At 45.6% G+C, this 20,180-nt stretch overlaps 2 protein-coding genes across 3 annotated transcripts in view; one reads left to right on the top strand and one right to left on the bottom strand.

Annotated features, from left to right (window-relative positions):
• Window positions 1-702: 702 nt before the first annotated feature.
• On the bottom strand, window positions 703-9,524 carry FASTKD3 (FAST kinase domains 3). Its single transcript, XM_052659247.1, has 6 exons — window positions 8,090-9,524; window positions 6,648-6,733; window positions 4,372-4,546; window positions 3,048-3,117; window positions 2,606-2,720; window positions 703-1,504 (listed from the first exon to the last, which is right to left on the bottom strand). Exons 1-6 carry the CDS (start codon window positions 9,522-9,524, stop codon window positions 1,406-1,408), a joined length of 1,980 nt encoding a protein of 659 aa, XP_052515207.1. The 3' UTR covers window positions 703-1,405.
• Window positions 9,525-13,922: 4,398 nt separating this feature from the next.
• Window positions 13,923-20,180, top strand: part of MTRR (5-methyltetrahydrofolate-homocysteine methyltransferase reductase) — a 30,005-nt gene continuing 23,747 nt past the window's right edge. Inside the window, exons 1-4 of one of the 2 annotated variants that reach the window (XM_052659183.1) lie at window positions 13,923-13,965; window positions 14,327-14,491; window positions 16,432-16,585; window positions 19,147-19,264. In XM_052659183.1, coding sequence (XP_052515143.1) covers window positions 14,363-14,491; window positions 16,432-16,585; window positions 19,147-19,264 — 401 coding nt within the window. In that variant the 5' untranslated portion in view covers window positions 13,923-13,965; window positions 14,327-14,362. Of the gene's footprint in view, window positions 13,966-14,326; window positions 14,492-14,794; window positions 14,936-16,431; window positions 16,586-19,146; window positions 19,265-20,180 lie in introns of those variants that run through there. The other variant, XM_052659184.1, reaches the window with a different exon arrangement.

The raw sequence follows: 20,180 nt of genomic DNA, 5'->3' as shown, positions 1-20,180 counted from the left end.
CAGTGGGTGCTGGAGCATAGCTTGGAGGTGTGTGGAGATCCCTACCCCCCACCCCCTGGCCGACACACACACTCTAATTGGGTGCAGAACATTTCTCATCCCTGAAACTTTTAACTCGCCATAATGGGACACTGGAGCACACACAGTGAGCTAGGCAGTCTGAAGCCAGGCTCGATTTAGAGGTTTCTCCCTCCAACACCCCCCAACCCTGCTTAGGTTGCCTTTTTCACACCTTTATACCTTTATGAATAAGAAAGCTCCCATACCAATACAAAATTTTATTATCTAAAGGATTACGTCTGTGTAAATCTATAATTCTATATGTTCATATGCAAACCTATTTTCCTTGCTGCTTTTCTTACCATATATTACTTCCTCTAATAAAATACAAAAGAAAAAAATAGGAGATAAAATTTCTTACATTTGTTAGAAGAGCAAGCAAAAGTCTCTCAAGAATATATTTTCAGTTAGCAGATGACCATCACAAGACACAAGACTTAAAAACAAATAATGACATTTACTCCTTTATTGTACTTGGTCAGTTCTGTTTGATGTATAAAAGTACCTATGATACTAGTGTTAAATAAAGATTCATTTTAAATTTGCTACTGGTAAGTGCTTAAAACTCAACATTCAAAAAACTAAGATCACAGCATCAGGTTTCATCACTTCATGGCAAACAGAAGGGGAAAAAAAGGAAACAGTGGCAGACTCTATTTTCTTGGGCTCCAAAATCACTGTGGATGCTGACAGCAGCCACGAAATTAAAAGACGCTTGCTTCCTGGAAGGAAAACTATGACAAACCTAGACAGCGTATTACAAAGCAAAGACATCACCTTGTTGACCAAGGTCCATACTGTCAAAGCTGTGGCTTTTCCAGTAGTCGTGTCTGGATGTGACAGTTGGACTATAAAGAAAGCTGAGCACCAAAGAATTGATGCTTTCAAATTGTGGTGTTGGAGAAGGCTCGAGAGTCCCTTGGACTACAAGGAGATCCAACCAGTCCATCCTCAAGGAAAATCCACTCTGAATATTCATGGGAAGGACTGATGCTGAAACTGCAATACTTTGGCCACCTGATGTGAAGAACTGGCTCACTGGAAAAGATCTTGATGCTGGGAAAGATTGAGGGCAGAAGGAGAAGGGGGCAGCAGAAGATGAGATGGTTTGATGGCGTCACTGACTCAATGAGTTTGAGCAAATTCCAGGAGTTGGTGATGGACAGGGAAGCCTGGCGTGCTGCAGTCCATGGGGTTGCAAAGAATCGGACACGCCTTAGTGACACAGCAAAAGTGTATACACAGTATAAGGAAATGAGAGACCCTTTCCAGATCATTCCATAAATAAATGGCTAATTCGCAAGTTCTTTCACTATGTGAGTTCAGAAGTCAGTATTCGTTCTTATTACCAATGACCACCTGAGTTTTGAGAAAATAGTTTTCCTTGTAAATAGTCCACTAATTCCAGTCTTGATTTTAGCATCTCAATCTCATAATAGGGTATCTGTGAAGAGAAGAAAAGAAAACCATCATGATCCTTCATAATCTGAAATCACCTTGGCGTTGGGGGTGCCCTGTCCATCTGTCATGCCAGTCCCCATGGTGGAGTATCAGCTCCTGGCAGGAGGACATCACAGCCAGCTCACGTGTCCTGTGAGCCCAGAGCCTGCGGTGGCACTGCCAGCGCTGCGGGGGGTGACTACACCAGGCTAAACATGATCCTTGTCCCCAGGGAGCTTACAAATCAGGTACCAACTTAAAATGTGCAATAAATACAAAACATAAGCAGAACACACAAATGAAAGTCATGCTTTAGTATTGAGAGGGAGTTTCTGACACTTTACATTAGGGTGAGAGGTTGACCTCACTGGGAGTTATGAAGGACGAGAACTGGGACACTCCGAGAGGTGGGGACCACCTGAGTGGCCTGGGCGAGAGGGAAAGGCCAGAAGGGAGACTGCTGCGCTCGGAGCAGACGGTCTGGCCGCAGGCAGACCACGGAGCATCCGGAATGCTGAGAGGCAGAGGAGTTTGACTTTATCCCATAAGCGGTAAGGAAACAAGGAAGGTTTCTGAGCACACTGGCAATGATTTGTTTTAGAAAAACTAATCTGGGTGCGTACAAGATGGAGTGGAAAAAAGTAACTACACAGGAAAGCAGAGAGCAGGGTGGTAGACAGCTTGGGTGACAAAAAACCTCCCCGACACGCACGGCGACTCCTCACGGAAGAGCCTGTTAGTGGCCCTCAGTGCAAAGGCAAGCGAGGGCCTTACACGCAGGAGTCGTGAAGGCCCGGGCTTTATGGGCCATCGTGTCCATTTTATTCACTACATCAAGGGAAATTAAAACAGACATTCTATCTAGCAATTCTAAAAGCAAAGTAAAGCACAGCTTATACACAATTTAGGGATGTCTCACTTTTGGAAAACAAGTTTAAAAACCGTGTTTCGAAATACAAATCAAGAGACAAGTGTAATGAACAAAGCTGACGTATAACTAGACATTAGTCTTGGTCCATTGGGCTGCCACACCGCTTAGGACCCTGGGAAAAGCAAATCTGAACTAGAAATGGCTTTTGGGGAAACAAAAAAGGCAAAACCGTACCTGGACAACTTGATAACCAAGCAAGCGCAGGTGTCTCTGTTTAGTAGCCTCCTTCCCCAGTAAGTGGTTGCTATTCAGACAAAACCTTTTGGGACCATCAATGCACAGTGCCACTCTAAAAAACGGAAGAGAAACTTCATTTTCATAACAATCCAAAATATTCATATAGTTTTAGTTTCCAGAGTTTATTTGGGATTTGGCTATGCTCTTGTGCCCATACTGTGTTCAAATGACTCATGACTGTCATCCAATGATTTGATGAAAAAAGCACTCAGCTTTATCAGCATTAAGGCTCATAAAAAGTGATACGGAATTCCTAAAACTCGTACGCCATAGTGTTTATCTCCAGACTGTGTCTACCTTTCCACTTTCCTAAGAAACAGTCCTTGTGGATTAACCTGGACAAGTTTCGTAACATCTAGATCACAATGGTCTTCTTTACCTTTTATGTACCTCTTCATCAATTGTAAATGGTAATACAAATCCGTCTTCGTCTAATTTAATTTCAACATCTGGTGAGAGAAGAAAGGAAAAAGTCTTCGTGTGATACCCTCACAAACACTAGCTTCCTTCCCTTCTGGTTGCTTTGATTTCTTCCGCACTGCGTTTATCAACTGGGCAGAAGGCTGCAAAGTAACAACCACACCAGACAATGGTGAGAACTTTAATTTAGTCAGAGCTTTGCGCAACCACATCAGGGTAATGTGAGGGCTCCCCTGCACCTGAACAAGGAGGGGGCCCTCTGGGTCCCTGGGGCCCGGCGGGAACCACACACTTTCACTCTCCTGGCAACAGGTGGTGGAAACAGTGAAGACGATCCCACACAGCTGGCACCTGGCGTCCCTGAGCTCCGGCACCCCAGGGGCGGGTGAGACAGAAAGAACTCTGACACATGGGCCCTGGGCGCGCAGCCGCCCCGTCCTTCCCTGTAAAGGGAGCTCATGAAGGAGGGGAGTGAGACGTGACCGTGGGAAGCCCAGGAACACTGTCCTCTTTGAGCTGATTGTCCTTGACACAACAGTATGAAAACAGAAGGCCTCTGACTCTCTAGGCAGTGCTGTCCAGCAAAACTTTCAGCGATGCTAGAAACACTTGTACCAGATACAGAGCATGTCAAGGGTGGCTAGCGTACCTGGGGACCTGAACTGTAAATTTTTACAATTGTAACTGATTAAAATTTAAACAGCAACTAGTATGTGTGGCTACTGTATTGGAGAGCAGTAGCCTGGAGGACAAGTGTTCACATGCTCAGTTGTGTCTGACTCCTCGTGACCCCAGGGACTGGAGCCCACCAGGCTCCTCTGTCCTTGCATGGAATTTTCTAGGCAAGAATACTGGAGTGGGTTGCCATTTCCTTCTCAAGGGGATCTTCCCAATTCAGGGATTGGACTCGCATCTCCTGCATTGGCAGAAGTATTCTTTACCTCTGAGCTGCCTGGGCAGCCCCGAGCAGATAAGAATAGCTGATAATTACTGAGCACTTACTGTGTCCTGGGTATTAGTCTGAGCTACTTCATTTGTTTACTTTGGGTCACTATTCCTCTTGAATGAATGCCCCGAAAGGACGCCCAAAGACATTCTGCTGCATGAGGCTAACCTGCAGGACTCCACCCACAGCGTCCTGGTCCTTCAACCCCACTGCCCACCCCTGTTCCCATTTGCCTTCAGAAGGACCAGCTCCACTCTGTTCCCAGACCTGTGGTGGCTATTAAGGCCCACAAGTTCCATCAGAGGACTGCATAACAACACAACGCCCTGCTACTTACCTATTGTGTAGCAATAAGGTGTTAACACTTTTGAAGCAAAATACAGTCTTGCTCCTAACAGGTCGATTAGTCCAATCATCACAGATTTATAAAGGTGAAAATCCATGGGGGTCTCCAGGGAAGAGCATGGAGTAAGTAAGGATTTCACTTGAAACTTAGGAAGAAGTTTTGGACCCTAAAAATGTATGTGCAAACGTGAGAAAGAAAATCAGACACAAAATCAGAGAATAAAATGAATGCTGTATAAAAATCTGATCCAAGATTACTTTATAGGCAATATGTGTCTTTAAGACTTAGCACAAATATCTTTCTCAAAAGGACAATGCCAAATATTCTTTTTGTGAAAAACGTTTTATTTTGAACTGGGGTATAGCTGACTTAACAATGAGAGTTGATAGTTTCAGGTGAAGAGGTAAGAGACTCAGCCATGTGCATATAGGTATCCATTCTCCCCCAAGCTCCCTCACCCTCCAGGCTGCCATGTAACATTGAGCAGAGTTTCCTGTCCTACCCCTTGCTGGTTATCCATTTTAAAGACAGCGGTGTGTACATCTCCAACTCAAACTCCCTAACTACCCCTTCCCCTTAACCTTCCCCTTGGCAACCATAAGTTCATTCTCTGAGTCTCTGTTTTGCCAGTCAGTCCATTTATACTGTCTCTTTCGGATTCCACACATAAGGGTTGTCACGCGACACCTCTCCTCTGACTACACGCACTGTGGCACTCTCTAGGTCCATCCATGTTGCTGCCAATGAGACGATGCCAAATATTCCTGTTATAGTTCAAGACCAATAATCCAAAATACCTTTTAAACGTGTTTTAAATGTAGTCAGCGGTCACAAAAAGAAAAAAAGGAAGGAAGGAAGGAAGAGAAAGAAAGCAAGCCAGCTCAAGAAACATCCCTAGAGCTCTTAGAACTGCTTTAAGGGACTTGAGGCCGCCCAGCTGAGTTTTTAATAGTGGAAAATGTGATAGAGCTGACATTTCAGTTTAGTAAGAAAAGGAAAGCTATGTAATAATGGTGCTAGTAATTGGTTATCCATCTGGAAAAGAACTAAGCTAGAGTTCTGCCACACATTACAGACTATACTTAACTTCAGGTAAATTAAAGATCTAAACGTAATAGGAAAATAGTATTTTTAAAATTCAGTAAAATATTTATACTACCTTAGGAGTCACAAAATATTCATAAACACAGGAAACCCAGCAGCCATAAAAAATGAACTGATTTGACTATAGAAAACAAACATTTCTGTGTAGCAAAAAGGCATCATAAACAATATTAAATTAAAACGAAACAAATTTAAAACAACAAACCAGGAGAACATACATGCAACACACATAATAATTAATGTCTTTTACAACATGTTCTAGGCCTTCCCTGATAGCTCAGCTGGTAAAGAATCCGCCTGCAATGTGGGAGGCCTGGGTTTGATCCCTGGGTTGGGAAGATCCCTTGAAGGGAAAGGCTACCCACTCGTTTCTGGTCTGGAGAATTCCATGGACTGTATAGTCCACGGGGCTGCAAAGAGTTGGACACGACTGAGGGATTTTCACTTTCACTCGGACAAAAAACCAAACAAAAAAGACAAACAACCCTACGAAGTAAGAAGTAAGGCATAACGAGGCAATTCAGAGCAAATGTAAATGACCAATAAACACGTGAAAATATGTTCAACTTCATTACTGCGCATCAAAATGCAACTGAAGCATGTGACATGACATTTCATTGAGCCAAATGACAAAATTAAAGGCACTAAGAACATACTGCGACAGAAATGGGGGGAGACAGTCACTTTCATTCACTGCTGGTGAAATGAGACATCTACAACTATTAGGGGGAAATGAATCTGTCAGTGTCTGCCAAAAATTAATCCAGCCATCCAGAGGATGAGGTGGTTGGACGGCATCACTGACTCAATGGACAGGAGTTTGAGCAAGCTCTGGGAGATGGGGAAGGACAGGGAAGCCTGGGGTGCAGTCCATGGGGTCGCAACGAGTTGGACATGACTGAGTGACTGAACAGCAACACCCCATGGTCAGGAGTCTAGTCTTTAGATTAAAACAACAAAAGGGCTCCAGTATGAAAGGGTATGTATGCATGTTTATGACAGCATGGCTGATCAAGACAAGTATTGGAAAAGGCCTGTAAGTCTATCCATGATGAGTGTTATTATTAGAAAAGTCTACCTGGTGGCAACTGACTCCAAGTGAATGAAAACTCTGTTTTTTAAAGAGGTTACTCAGCTCAAAAGAGAAGGAACTTAACTTTTACCTTGTAGAACGGGCATTCTAGAATTGAGGTTAAGAAGAGTTGGGTCAGTTGTGCTAGGCTCAGTCTGTCCAAATAGGACTCTTCACCTGAAATACAAAGCATCTTGGTCAGAGTTAAGTTTGAATTTTGCTGTGTGTAATCAGAGAAAAGAATAGCTAGAACGCACAACGTTAATTGTGACCATAAAGAAGCACTGAGCACTGAAGAACTGATGCTTTTGAACTGTGGTGCTGGAGAAGACTCTTGAGAGTCCCTTGGACTGCAAGGAGATCCAACCAGTCCATCCTAAAGGAGATCAGTCCTGAACATTCATTGAAAGGATTGATGCTGAAGCTGAAGCTCCAATCCTTTGGCCAGCTGAGGCGAAGAGCCAACTCTTCTTGGAAAAGACCCTGATGCTGGGAAAGATTGAAAGTGGGAGGAGAAGGGGTTGACAGGGGATGAGATGGTTGGATAGCATCACAGACTCAACGGACATAAGCTTGAACAGATTTCAGGCGATGGTGACGGACAGGGAAACCTGGCGTGCTGCACTCCATGGGGTCTGCAAGAGTTGGACATGACTGAGCAACTGAACCACAACAACATTAATTAATTCACTCTAATAAGATACCTTTAAACGACATTAGGGAAATAACTTGTTAGAATTAATTATGCCTTCCTGCCTGTTATCTCAATGAAATCTCATTCTGGCTTTCAAGAATGCAAGCTCCTAATTGGAGAATATAATTAAAAGTGACAGATACATGTTAGAATTAGAATTAGTGGGGATTCCGTTTACCTATGGAGATCTAGATTCTTTCAGATTTGGGTGGTCTTGAATTAAGATGAACATCTCTCAAAAAAAGGACAGGACGTCCCTGGTGTGGTTAAGTGGGTAAGACCCAATGCTTCCACTGCAGGGGGCATGTGTTCGATCCCTGGTCAGGGAAGTTTCACATGTGGCCAGTTAATAAAGGAAAAAGAATGATACAGCTGCTGTCATCAAAGCTCCTAACATGTTATTACGATACTGCCATTGTCATCACCAGATCTCTACAAGAAGATTCAGTTTCTCAGCTAGGGTAGCAGAGTCTGTTTACCCCAAAATGTTTTATCTCTCCGAGCAATGTTCTACTGGTCTTTAACCGTGTGTTTATGTTAGCATCTGCAACTTCAGATCTCTTCTTCAGATCATAGTGGAAGAAAAAAATAAAGCTCAATAAAAAAGGTACACGCTGTGTATGTGTGCTTAGTTGCTCAGTCATGTTCAAGTCTTTGCAACTCTTTGAAGAGTAGCCCGTCAGGCTCCTTTGTCTGTGGGATTTTTCAGGCAAGAATACTGGAGTGGCTTGCCATTTCCTTTTCCAAAAAGAAAAAAAAAAGAAAAGCTATATATGTGACTTGAAAACATCAAGGTCAAACGATAAGTTTTCTACTCTCAGAAGTCATAACCAACTCACCTTGCAGCTGCTGAAGAAAATATGGGCTGAATATCTTGGCCATAAAATTGACCGGATGCCTCTCAATAAGAGAACACGAATGGAGAAGTTCCAGCAGTGTTTTGGGGGGAAAATGATTGAAGTGGGTTAACAGCATGTTTTCTAGCTTCCTAAATAAAGCAGAAGCATTTGGTGGCAGATAGTTGAGTTTTCCAAATGGCTCGATTAACTTGGCAGTCTGACTAGGTGAAAATTTTTCTGCTTGACAAACAAAAGTTTCTGCCACTGCGTTGAAGATGGGTTCTGAAAGAATCAGCTTTCTGCTGCAGTACTCCATGACTCTGCTGACAAGCTCAGGATCCAGAGTGAGGCACAGTGAAGCAACATGCTGCTCCAGGGTTTCTGTAAAGAATCTGTCACTATGCCCAAAGTATATGAACGCCTCTAAGACTTTTCTGAGCTCTTCACTAGTGAAGCGAGCGATGTGCTGCACGACGTATTTACTCAGTTTGATAACCAGGGGAAGGGCTTGAGTCTGATCAAGGACCACTAGGGCAGTGAGCATCTGGCTCATCAATTTAGGACTCAGGTTGGAAACGAGTGATAGAGAAAAGTGGTTGATCTTATTTAAGAACTGCTGTTGGTCCGCTTTTTCAGGACTCGCCTGTAATAGTCTGTAAAGGGTCACGATATCCTCAGGGGTAAATGCTTCCAAACTTTCCCCTTGCAGCTGATATATGATCAGGTCTAGCGTCAAACAGCCTGGACCGTGCAGTTTAATCAGAGTTTCCCCCAGAATGCAAAGACTGTGACCATCCAGGCTGCCCCTTTCAAGACGATGCTGGCATTCTGCCTCCAGGTTCATCAGCAAGCGACTCTGGGCATCCCCACACAACAGAGTCAAGGCTTGAAAAGCAGTCACCAAACCCGCATTTGACAGATCCGAGGGATTCCGTCCAAACTGATCACACAAAGCTTGAAAGGCACTACTCTCCAGTATTTCTTTTGGCAACCTTTGATCACCATCTTTTCTTTCCACTTCACAAATACGACGTAAGGCTCCTGCCATCATAGTATCAGGCAAAGTCTCCAGTGTGCTTATAAAATGTAAGACTTCTCCTGATGAAGTGAAGCTGTTTAGTTTCCTGTAAAACATCTGTTCGTCCACATTTTTAACACCATGTTCAAACCTGTCCCAGTTGTGTACTTGAGAGAACCCTGGCTCCCCAACTGGATGGAGGTCATTTCCGTTTTCTGAATGAAACTTCTTACAATGGGCATGATGGAACCGGACCCTGATGGGCCCAGGGTGCAGCGACCAGAACCATGGACACAGATGCTCTTTGACTGTCTTGTGAACATGATTTACATGCTGAGTTTTCAGAGCAGCCAGAGCTCCGTGTATCCGAAAGTCAGATAAGTGATAGAGGTTCCTCCGTAAGGTAACTAAAGCCATGCCATCAGAGTCTCAGCTCCTCTTGAGTTACAACTATGTTAAAAGGCTAAAAAAAAGAAAAAAAAAAAAAGTGGTCAAATATATTAGAACACAGTTCATTCAACATCAATGCTTATGAAACTAAGGATGAGTACCCAAAAGGGGTCATTCCCACTAAACATTTTCCACTCAAACATTAGCACCATGTTACTCAGATGTAAAAAAAGAACGAAATTGTGCCATTTGCAGATACTTGGATGGAACTAAAGACTGTTATACAGAGTGAAGTAAATCAGAGAGAAAAACAAATATCCTATATTAATGTATATATAAGGAATTTAAAAAATGGTATAGACGAACTTATTTGCAAAGCAGGAACAGAGACACAGACATAGGGAACAAGGGGGGCGAAGAGGCGGGATAGATGGGGAGACTGGGGTTGACGTATAAACACTACTGATACTACATATACAATAGATAACTGAAGACAGGGACTGCAGCCCTGAAATTCAAAGACGCTTGCTCCTTGGAAGAAAAGCTATGACAAACCTAGACAGTGTATTAAAAAGCAGAGACATTACTTTGCTGACGAAGATCTGTATAGTCAAAGCTATGGTTTTTCCAGCAGTCATGTGTGGATGTGAGAGTTGGACCATAAGGGAGGCTGAGTGCCAAAGAATTGATGCTTTTGAACTGTGGTGCTGGAGAAGACTCTTTGAGATTCCCTTGGACAGCAAGGAGATCAAACCAGTCAATCCTCAAGGAACTCAACCCTGAATATTCATTGGAAAGACTGATGCTGAAGCTGAAGTGCCAATCCTTAGGCCACCTGATGCAAAAAGCCACCTCACTGGAAAAGAACCTGATGCTGGGAAAGACTGAAGGTAAAAGGAGAAGGGGATGACAGAGGATGAGATGGTTGGATGGCATCACCGACTCAGTGGACATGAGTTTGAGTGAACTCCAGGAGAAACTGAAGGAAGGGGAAACCTGCTGCAATCCGTGGAGTCACAAAGTGTCTGACAGGACTGAGTGGCTGAAAACAACAAATGAGAACCTCCTGTACAGCACAGGGAACTCAGGGCTCTGTGGTGACCTAAATGGGAAGGCAATCCAAAGAGGGGATGTATGCATACACACGTCTGATTCACTTTCTTGTATAGCAGAAACGAACACAACATATAGTTGTAAACTAACGCAATATAGTTGTAAAGCAACAACTATACTCCAATGAAAGCAAACAACAGCAAGAAGGCCCAAGTACTAGAAGAATAGTGACTCTGCACCCTAGAGCTTAGAATTGAAACTGTTTACCTCAAATTGGGACTCGAACCCAGCCAAAACCCTGCTTGGGATTTCAACCCACATGGCTGGGGCTGGAATCCAGCCAAAATCCTGAATGGGACTTGAACCCACGTGGCTGGGACTCAAACCCAGCCAAAACTCAGAGTACCTGGTTTCAGGACCTAATGAAGCTCAAGTTTCTGATTAATTCAGTGAGACAAAGTGATAGGTAAAAAGTGGATTTACTCAAGATACAGACAGAAGCACACTCCACAGACAGAAGACAGAGTGTGGGTCATTGCAGAGGGTGAACGTGGCTGCGAAATTAGGTGTGGTTAGTTTTTATAGGCTGGGTAATTTCATACGCTAATGAGTGGGAGGATTATTCTATTTGGGGGAAGGTGTGGAGATTTTCCAAGAGGTTACAGAATAGAGGCTGGACCTCATAATCATCGCTATCATTTGCCAGGTAATGTTGTATTTAATTCTCCCAACAACACAATGAATTAAGTACTTTAACGTCATCTTAGAAACGAGGAAACCGAAGCACAGAGATCTCACGTTGTCCAGTTCACACAGCTAGTAAGCGGCTGAGCCAGACTTCACCTCGGGTAGTCTGGTTCCTTCGCACGTCTCCTATGTGTTGGTTGACGGAAAGAACTGCACTTGGTCCAACGTTCTCAAAACACACAACTGAAGTGACCATTAATTCACACGGCAAGGGTGAAAAGAGCAGCTTCAAGGTCTCCGAGGGGTCGGTTTCCCGAGAAGGATCTGGCTAGGACTGAGGAACAAGAAGGTCTAGCTTTGCAGATCGAGGGAAAAAAAAAAAAAAATTAAAACGCTTATCAACGAAGGGGAAAGGTGGGCCGGCCCCGCTGTGCGAGACCCGGGAACACGAGGGTGCGGGACAGCGGGGGACGGGGCGCCCGGAAGGGGGAGCCGCGTCCTCTCTGGAGGGAAGGGACCTGACGGGCCGGGCGCCCCCAAAACGGGCGCCGCGGAATCCTACGCTCACGCACCGGGAAGGGCGGGAACCGCTTCCGAAGAGCGGGGCGGCGAGCCGGGGAGCGAGCGCGAGCGCCTCAGCGAAGCCGTGGGCCACGCACGCCGGGCAGGGACAGCCAAGCCCACGGCCCGTCTGGATACCTACCGGACTCCGCGCGCGCCGGGATTCCAGCAACCCACGCGGCTGCGCAGCCCCGCCGGCCTCCGTAGCTCGCCCTTCTCAGGGGGCCTCCGGCGCATGCACCAGGAAGGGGCGGGCACGCCACGCCCAGCGCGCGGTGATTGGCCTCAGCTCCTTTTCCCGAGCCTCTTTATTGGTCCCAGGCTCGAGGCGGTGTGCGCAGGCGCGGGAGCCGGGGCTCGTGTCCCTGGGCTTTTCGCTCAGCAGCCGGGAGGGGTTCCTTCAGGTGAGCGTGCGCCGCAGCCGCCGCTACCAGATCTGGGCGACCGCTGGCGGCCTCCACGTCCCTCCTGTCGGTCCAGGCTGGACGCGCGCGGGGAGGAGGTCAGGATTCCGGCCTGCGCCGGGGACTCGGCCCTGCGCCCTCACCGTCGCCTCCCGGAGGCGCCGCGGGGCGTGCAGAAAGGCGGAACCGGTCCCGCAGGTCCTTGCGGGCCCTTCCTCCGTCGGGGTCTGTGGGTCCGAGCACTTCTTCTAAACGAGGGTCGAAAGGCGCGTTGGGGCATCGGGTTAGGGGGAGGGACGCGGGAGGCCGGGATGCGGGGGGCGCGGACCGGTCCGGACGCCGGGTCCAGCTGCGCGCGCTGGTTCTCCGCCCCGACCTTGTCCTGCGGCTCCTGGGGACCCCACCCCCTGACAAACGTGCCTGCTCCGCAAGGTGGTTGAGGGGCCAAGGGTCTCACGCAGCGAGCATCTCGGACGGTGCATGTGGCTCCTGCGAAGTGCCCCAGGTCCTTGGCTTGGATAGTGGTCGAGGCCCTTTCCATCGCTGCGCTGCCGTGCTTCTGGATCAGCTCGGTGTGTAGTATCTCCACGTCGTTCCCTTACCCGTTTATCTAGAGTTAGGAAGAAAGAAGAAAGATAGCGCCCAGTCGTGTACGGCTTTTGCGATCCCATGAACTGTGGCCCGCCAGGCTTCTCTGCCCATGAGATTCTCCAGGCAAGAATACTGGAGTGGGTTGCCACTCCACTTCTCCAGGGGATCTTCGCGACCCAGCAGTTGAACCCAGGTCTCGATGCTTTACCGACTGAGCTATGCGGGAAGCTTTCTGGTTTTTTTTTGTTTTTGTTTTTTTTTAAATCCAGAGTTAACCTCTTGCGTACCCGCTGTATCCAGCCCTGTTCTGTTCCGCAGGTTGTTCCCTGCTTTTTAGCATCCTGCTTATTAATACTGTGCTTTTACCGTTTAATTCCTTCGTGGCTTTAAGTTGTCCTCAGATCTAATTAGCCAGATGAGCAAAAAAGTATCTGCGGTTTGTTCCCCAAAAGCCAAGTTTGGGGTTTGAGTTTCAGTTTGCCATGCGTGCTTAAGTTGCTTCAGTCGTGTCCTACTCTTTGTGACCCCATGGATTGTAGCCCGCCAGGCATGGCTACGCACTCCAGAATCTCATGGGCAGAGGAGCCTAGTAGTAGTAGTGGTAGTTTAGTGGTTAAGTCGTGTCCGACTCTTGCCACCCCGTAGACTGTAGCCTGCCAGGCTCCTCTGTCCATGGGATTCTCCAGGCAAGAATACTGGAGTGGGCTGCCATGCCCTCCAGAGGATCTTCCCAACCCAGCAATCTAACCAGGCCTCTCTTGAATCTCCTGCGTTGGCAAGCAGGTTCTTTACCACTAGTTCTACCTGGGAAGCCTGAATCCTTACATATTGAGTCTCTCAGGTTTAGACACTTGAGGTGTGGTGAAAAATCTGTGAGCCCTTTATTTTACTCCCAGGTATCTGTTCAGGAAAAAACATAAAACTAGTAAAAGATGTGAGTGGATTAAAAGTGTTTTTCTCTGTTTATAGGTATGTATGTCTACACATGCATGCAGATGTATATGAAATTGAATTAAATAAGAAAGGTATTAACTAGAGTACTGTGATTTATTTAGCATTGGGATCAAGTAGGAATCAATCAAATTTTTGCCATTTTAGTGAATTTTTAATTTTACCTTTTTTTGAAAGAGCAAAGGTATCTGAAATTTATTGGACACTGCTGTCTTTGTCAGGTAGGTACCGTCATTATCTCCCCTCTAAAGGTGCAAAACCAAGAGACCGGTCAGTAGGCCTGAGTCCAGCCTGAAGTTCCCCTCCTGTGAATGGTCACTCCTGGCTGAATTCAAGCCCTGGTAGTCTGGCTCCAGAATCTGATCTCTGAGCTGTGGCATTAGAGCTTTCCTTGGATTTGCCTTGATTTAATAAATAGTCTCTTTCTTAAACCTTAAGAATTAATGCTAAAAAACTTAGTAAGTCTGTTTTATGTTATCCCTGGATATTGTTGCAGTCCATTTTTAATCAAGAAAATTAATACATGCAGGTTGTTACTGCTCCATTAAAAGAGAAATCCCTTTTTCCCTTTCCGTCTTACAGTGTAACTATTACAGCTATAGCATATGCCTTGAGGTAATGAGGAGGTTTTTGTTACTCTATGCTACACAACGAGGACAAGCAAAGGCCATAGCCGAAGAGATAAGTGAAAAAGCAGTTACGTATGGTTTTTCTGCAGATCTCCACTGTATTAGTGAGTCGGATAAGGTAAGTCATGGTTTTTACTGTGTTTCATGCTTTGAAGTATCTTGGTTGGGAATTGATGTTAAAAAACGAAGTGGGACCCTAAATGTCACCATGATCCTTTTTTTGTTTTTTTAAACACTTAGAAATTCATTTTATCAACTGTGTTGAAAGACTTCTGCCAATTTTTTTCTCTGTGTATGTGTTAAACTACATGGTCTTAAAAACTAGGATGACTAACCACTTTCAACTATAAATGAAACTAGTATGTTTGCCTTGTTTTTCTCACTGGGTGCCTGGGAACAAATGAGGTGTGTCTGTTCACAGGAACATGTGAGCTTTCCACCTCATGAATCCTGGTGCCCTGTACAAACTTCCCTGAAATAATGACCTTGTCATTTGTGCCAGAGTTCGTCTGAGTGAAGAACCACTGAAGTCTTTTGTGAAGACAGAAATTAGAGCGAAGGTGTAAGATCTGCGGGAGCCTCGGGGACTGCCTATGTTTCTGTATTCAGTCTCTGCAGAAGTTCCCACCTTAGGATTGTTGTTATTGTTGTTCAGGCGCTATGTCGTGTCGCTCTGTTGGTGACCCCGTGGACTGCAGCGTGCCAGGGCTCCCTGTCCTCCACTACCTCCCAGAGTTTGCTCAGACTCGTGTTCACTGATCTGTGCTTAGAATACTTAGTCTGAGGCCTTCAGGTTATAGTCTCATGCATTTCAGGCCTTAGGGCATGGCAGCCCACTTCAGTATTCTTGCCTGGAGAATCCCACAGACAGAGGAGCCTGGCGGGCTACAGTCCGTGGGGTTGCAGAGAGTTGGACACCACTAAACGACTAACACTCACTCAGGCTTGAGCCACGAGCAGGGCTCTTCCAACACCCATGGTGATGTGCCAGCCCCTAAGTCCTCGAATTCAGCTCAGTACTTGAAAAAGCACCTGGCCATGCACTCTCGCTCCAGTTCACAGCCTCCTCTGTTCCTTCCCATGTGTCTGGTCAGAAAGACTAGCCTGTCAGCCACAGAGGTGAATTATAAGCTCAGCTCCTAGAGGGGAAACCACCGAGTTCCTTGATGCCACTAGTTCTACTCTGCCGACGTCCCGACGGAGCCACTCACCTAGGCAGGAGGCTCCTGGTAGGGAGCCAGTCACCCAGCTGGGAGGGTCCTGGGGCACTGCCAGTCATGGGCTCTGTGATCCTGCAGCACGTTCAGAGTGAGTTGTGGTGCCACAGGATGGAGCTCCGTCCAAATCTGTTACTAACCCCAGAGACAGAGTCGGCAGCATCAGGCAACTAGCCCTAACATGGCCCCCTCGCCAGTGACCCCAGTGGGGCCAGCAGCTCTTTGAAAAGTTAAGTCAGTAGTGAGTTGTTTTTGATATCACGGTAGTCGTGTTGTTTGCTCTCCTCAGCTGAATGGTTTCTCCAGTTGTTCCTCATCCAGCTTTAACCTAATAGCTCTCTGTCCTCCTCAGTCAGTTGTCTTTTTCAAGGTAAAGTCACTCACTGTAAACTGCAGAGTTGTGTTCTAAAAGTGTTGAGTCGCCTGGTAAGATGTTAGCTCAAATCTTCACCTGTTACTGTCAGCATGAAAAGTGAAGTGAACACCTCGGAGCCGAGTGATAGTAAAGCTCATGATTGTGAACAGAGAGAGTGAAGTGCTGAATTGGGAGGACTTGAAATTTAGCTGAGAATTAGAATAAGGAAACGTGAATTTTAAGGCTTGGAAACACCAGTGTTCCATTTTCTTGGCTCTCTGGAACCCTGAGGCGGTCAGGCCCTTCCTGACAGCTAGGTTTCCTGATCTCTGAGGAGTAACACTTTCAGTTTGCCGTTTAAAATGCTCCGTGTGCCTCTCTGCCATTATGTGACACAGACGCTGGGACGGAAAATGAAGCTGATTGTTTTGCTGGTATGTTGTCTGCATAGCAGTAGATCTCTGACATGACACTCTTGTTTTATAGTATGATCTGAAAACTGAAACAGCCCCTCTTGTGATGGTGGTTTCTACCACGGGCAACGGAGACCCGCCTGACACAGCCCGCAAGTTTGTTAAAGCCATACAGGACAAGACGCTGCCGCCTGACTTCCTGGCTCACCTGCGGTACGGATTACTAGGTGTGGACTGTGTTTTGTGTAGTTACTGGAATGTTACTGCTGGCTGTAGCGCTAGTATCTGGATGTGTTTTTCAAAGCCATGGTGCACCATTGTATAGATTTTGTCCTTTTCGAGTTTTGATAAGTCTTATGTGTGTATAATATTTGAGGGTAACCAAGGTGTTGTTTCCTAGCTATGACCCCCCAGCAGCTCCTCTGGAGGCCCACAAATAGCATCTTAACCTCGGGCGCATACCAGATTCAACTGGGAAATACTTCCGAAATGTTAGTGGTTGGGCCCCACCCCAAATCTGCTAATACCCAAGGAGCAACCTGGAATGCTGTGTTTTTTTTTTTCCTCAAAGTTCTCATGTGACAGCTTCCTTACCTTAGCAGACGGCCGTTCCCCTGGGATACTGGTTCTCCAGCCTGGCCGCACACTAGCATCCGCTGGGAGTTTTCCTCCCAATGTCGTGGCTTTGAGTGGCGCCCCCACCGCCCTGTGATTCCGACTTAATCATTCTGTGTTCTGTAATCATTCTCAATCAGTGTTTTTTAAAGCTGTCAGGTGACTACTATGTACCCCAACTTAAGAAGCACTGGCCTAGTGTAGGGCTCTGTGAAGAACAGCTTTAAAATATTAAAGGCTCAGAAGGACCAGCTCAGTGAGATAGTTGCACCAAAGAGGGAATTCAGGGTCCATTTGCCTGGCTCGCACTCTCTGTTCTTCTTTGAGAGGAGTTTTGGGGAGGGTATCTAGAAAGGATGGAATCTGCGATGATAAGCAACTGGATAGGGATTGAGATGATGAGCCTGGCTGAGATCTGTCGTGTGTAGTGTATTCATGAGAGGATTTTAGAATGTGTATAGCTTTTTAATTCAGTTTTTCCAATTTATTTATTTAGAAGAGTGAACATGTACATATTGCTTTAAAAATTCCTCAGAATTATTTAAAAGGAAAGACTGAAGCCTGTCTGGCCATTTTCGTCCATCTTAGGCCTGTGTATGGGCCCACCGATGGACTGCTCACCTTGTTCTTGTAGGAAAAATCCAGGGAGACAAACAAGTGCAAAATTTAAGCTCTTAATTTAAAATTTTCAACTAAGTATGAAAGTGTTAGTCCATTTCTTAAGAGGAAACACAGAAGCAATTCTTAATATACCAACACAGCAACAGCAAATAAATGGTCGTTTGTGTTTTGAATGTAGCTCTTGTTCTAGATTAGGAGTCAGTAAACTCTATAAAGGACCAAATAGTAAATACTTTAGGCTTCATAAGTCACTGGTCTATCTAACAACTATTTATCTCTGCTGTTGGAGCTTGAAAGCTGCCTGAACAAGGTATGAACAGTTGGACCTGGCTGTGTTCCAATAAAACTTTATTTGCAGAGACAATGGATGGTAATTGCCCACAGGCTGTAGTTTGCAGACCCTGCAGTGGGATCAGAAAAGCCTGAAAATACAGATGTTGCATGTTCTTATGAAAGGAGCAAAGGTTGTTTGCTCTTCAGCAAAGGTTGTTGCTAAACCATGAAAGACGCCGGGATTCTTGGCCTCCAGAGAAGAATTCAGTCCCAGGCCAGTGACGAGACTTGATTGCTCAGAGCTTTTATGTAATAAAGTTTTATTAAAGTATTAAGCAGGTAGAGAAGGCTTCTGACATAGACATCAGAAGGGAACAGAAAGAGTCCCCTCCACCCCTCCCCCCCTCCCCCCTGCTAGCCTTTAGCAGTATGTTGTATACCTGTCAACAGGCTGCTAATTAGAGAAAGGAGATGTCCCAAAACTCAGAGAATGAGCCCCTCACCCACAACATGCATTTTGAGATAACGGTGGCACCAGGTGAGTCATCCCGGGCCATAAAACGATTGGCATGAATCTTGAAGAAAGGTTTCCAAGAAAATATATACTTTCATTAACAGTTATAGATTAGGGGAACAATGTATGAGTAGAACATATAGGTTTGTTGAGCCCTTGTCATTCTAAGTCCTAAGAGGAAAGACAAGGGTCTAAGGTAAATACATAGTTCATTAACATAGCTTAAGACAAATATTTCCACAAGAAAAACGCATTGGTTAGCTCAAGGTTTGAGAAAAGTTCTGGTGGAGCCAGGTGTCCTCATGGCAACACAGAATTTTAAGAGAAACCTCTTTTTAAATGTGTATAGAGAAGGGGACAACATTTAACACTAGTATGTTTTCTCCTGCTGCTAGAGGGAGAGAGAGAAAAAGTGTCTGACACTTGCAGCCTGTTTCCTCCCTTTGGAGACCTCTGGCCTTCCTGCCTTACCCTCTCATTTAGTATGCTAACCCTTATATGCAGATTACCATATTTTTACACAGATTCATGGAAACAAAAATGTGAGATACATTTCTGTTAACAGTGGTCCAAAGTACTTGTTTTGTTTCTGTTTGCATAGTTAGCATTCCTCAAGGAAGAAATAAGAACATATGAAGCTACACATTACTTCCTGTTCCATCAAGAAGAGCTTTGAATAGTGTTCTTCTGAATGTTGTGTTTCTCTCTTCTGTATATGGTTAAATTTAAATCTTACTGCATGCTAATAACCCATTTGGACTCCAGGTCTGGGTGATTCAGAATACACGTACTTCTGTAACGGGGGGAAGGTAATTGATAAACGCCTTCAGGAGCTTGGAGCCCAGCGTTTCTACGACACTGGCCACGCGGATGACTGTGTAGGGTAAGAGCAATGTACCTCTGTCATTTCCAGTAAACCATGTTTGTACATGATGTAGGTCAGTTTACAAAAAGGGTTCACTTTTGAACTAGCATTAACTTTCAGTCTTGAAAGTCCTATTTTAGTTTTGGGACCAAGGAAAATCCTCCAGAGCTTGATTTATCTGTTTTGCCAAATTTTTTTTTTTTTAAGTGCCTCGTCCATCTCAGTGTCTACTAATGGAAGACACTAGGAAGGTAGCCCAGTACAGTTACCTCAGGCTTGGAAGTGTGCAGCTGTTTGCAAAAGTCATTGTTTCCTTTAGGAACTTGGAGAGCGTGTGCCTGCAGGGTAGTGACTGGACTCTGGACCTCCCTGTGGAGGGCACCTGGCCTGTGCGTTACACGTGGAGAAGGTGGGCCACAGGCCTTCCCGGCACCCTGGCTCCTTGGCACTCTCTTTCCCTGTCTTCAGGGTCATTTACCACCCTGCCAACCAGGAATATAATTTCTGTTTCGTTAATTTATTCTTGTTTTTACAGTTCAGTATTTCACCCTATGTGCCGCCTTACAAATCCTCTTAACGTGTGAACTCAAAGACCTTATTGGATTGTCCTTGTTCTGTCATGACAGCACATGCATGCACTTGATCTTTTTTCCTGCTTTCTCTGTGTATTACGTAAATCTCACCCACTGGATCTGGGCTTATGCAACATGACAAGTTCAGCAAAGGCTGTGCTTTTCTGCATATACCACCTTGCATGGGCATGTTGGAGACACTTGTGTTTGCCCGCAACTCACCTTTGTGAGTCCATACGTCCGTCATTTTCTGCAGCTGTGATGCTGCGAGTTTTTCCCCATTGCCCCAGGGCACATGTCCCTTATGGTGACAGCTCCACCACCTTGCCTTACCTGTTGCCTCTCAGTTTTGTCTCGCTGTG

The sequence above is a fragment of the Budorcas taxicolor genome, chromosome 20, assembly GCF_023091745.1.
Source record: "Budorcas taxicolor isolate Tak-1 chromosome 20, Takin1.1, whole genome shotgun sequence".
Taxonomy (NCBI): domain Eukaryota; kingdom Metazoa; phylum Chordata; class Mammalia; order Artiodactyla; family Bovidae; genus Budorcas; species Budorcas taxicolor.
The sequence above is the reverse complement of the archived record's forward strand: the minus strand, read 5'-3'. Positions and strand labels throughout refer to the sequence as shown.

Bases quoted from the DNA above. Each gene is read 5' to 3' on its own strand.
- FASTKD3 (XM_052659247.1), bottom strand. From the start codon at position 9,524: ATGGCTTTAGTTACCTTACGGAGGAACCTCTATCACTTATCTGACTTT. The intron at 6,734-8,089 runs GTGAGTTGGTTA...TTTGTATTTCAG, and splicing joins TTTTCTTCAGCAGCTGCAAG to GTGAAGAGTCCTATTTGGAC. The intron at 1,505-2,605 runs GTACGGTTTTGC...TTCTCTTCACAG, and splicing joins TTGGTTATCAAGTTGTCCAG to ATACCCTATTATGAGATTGA.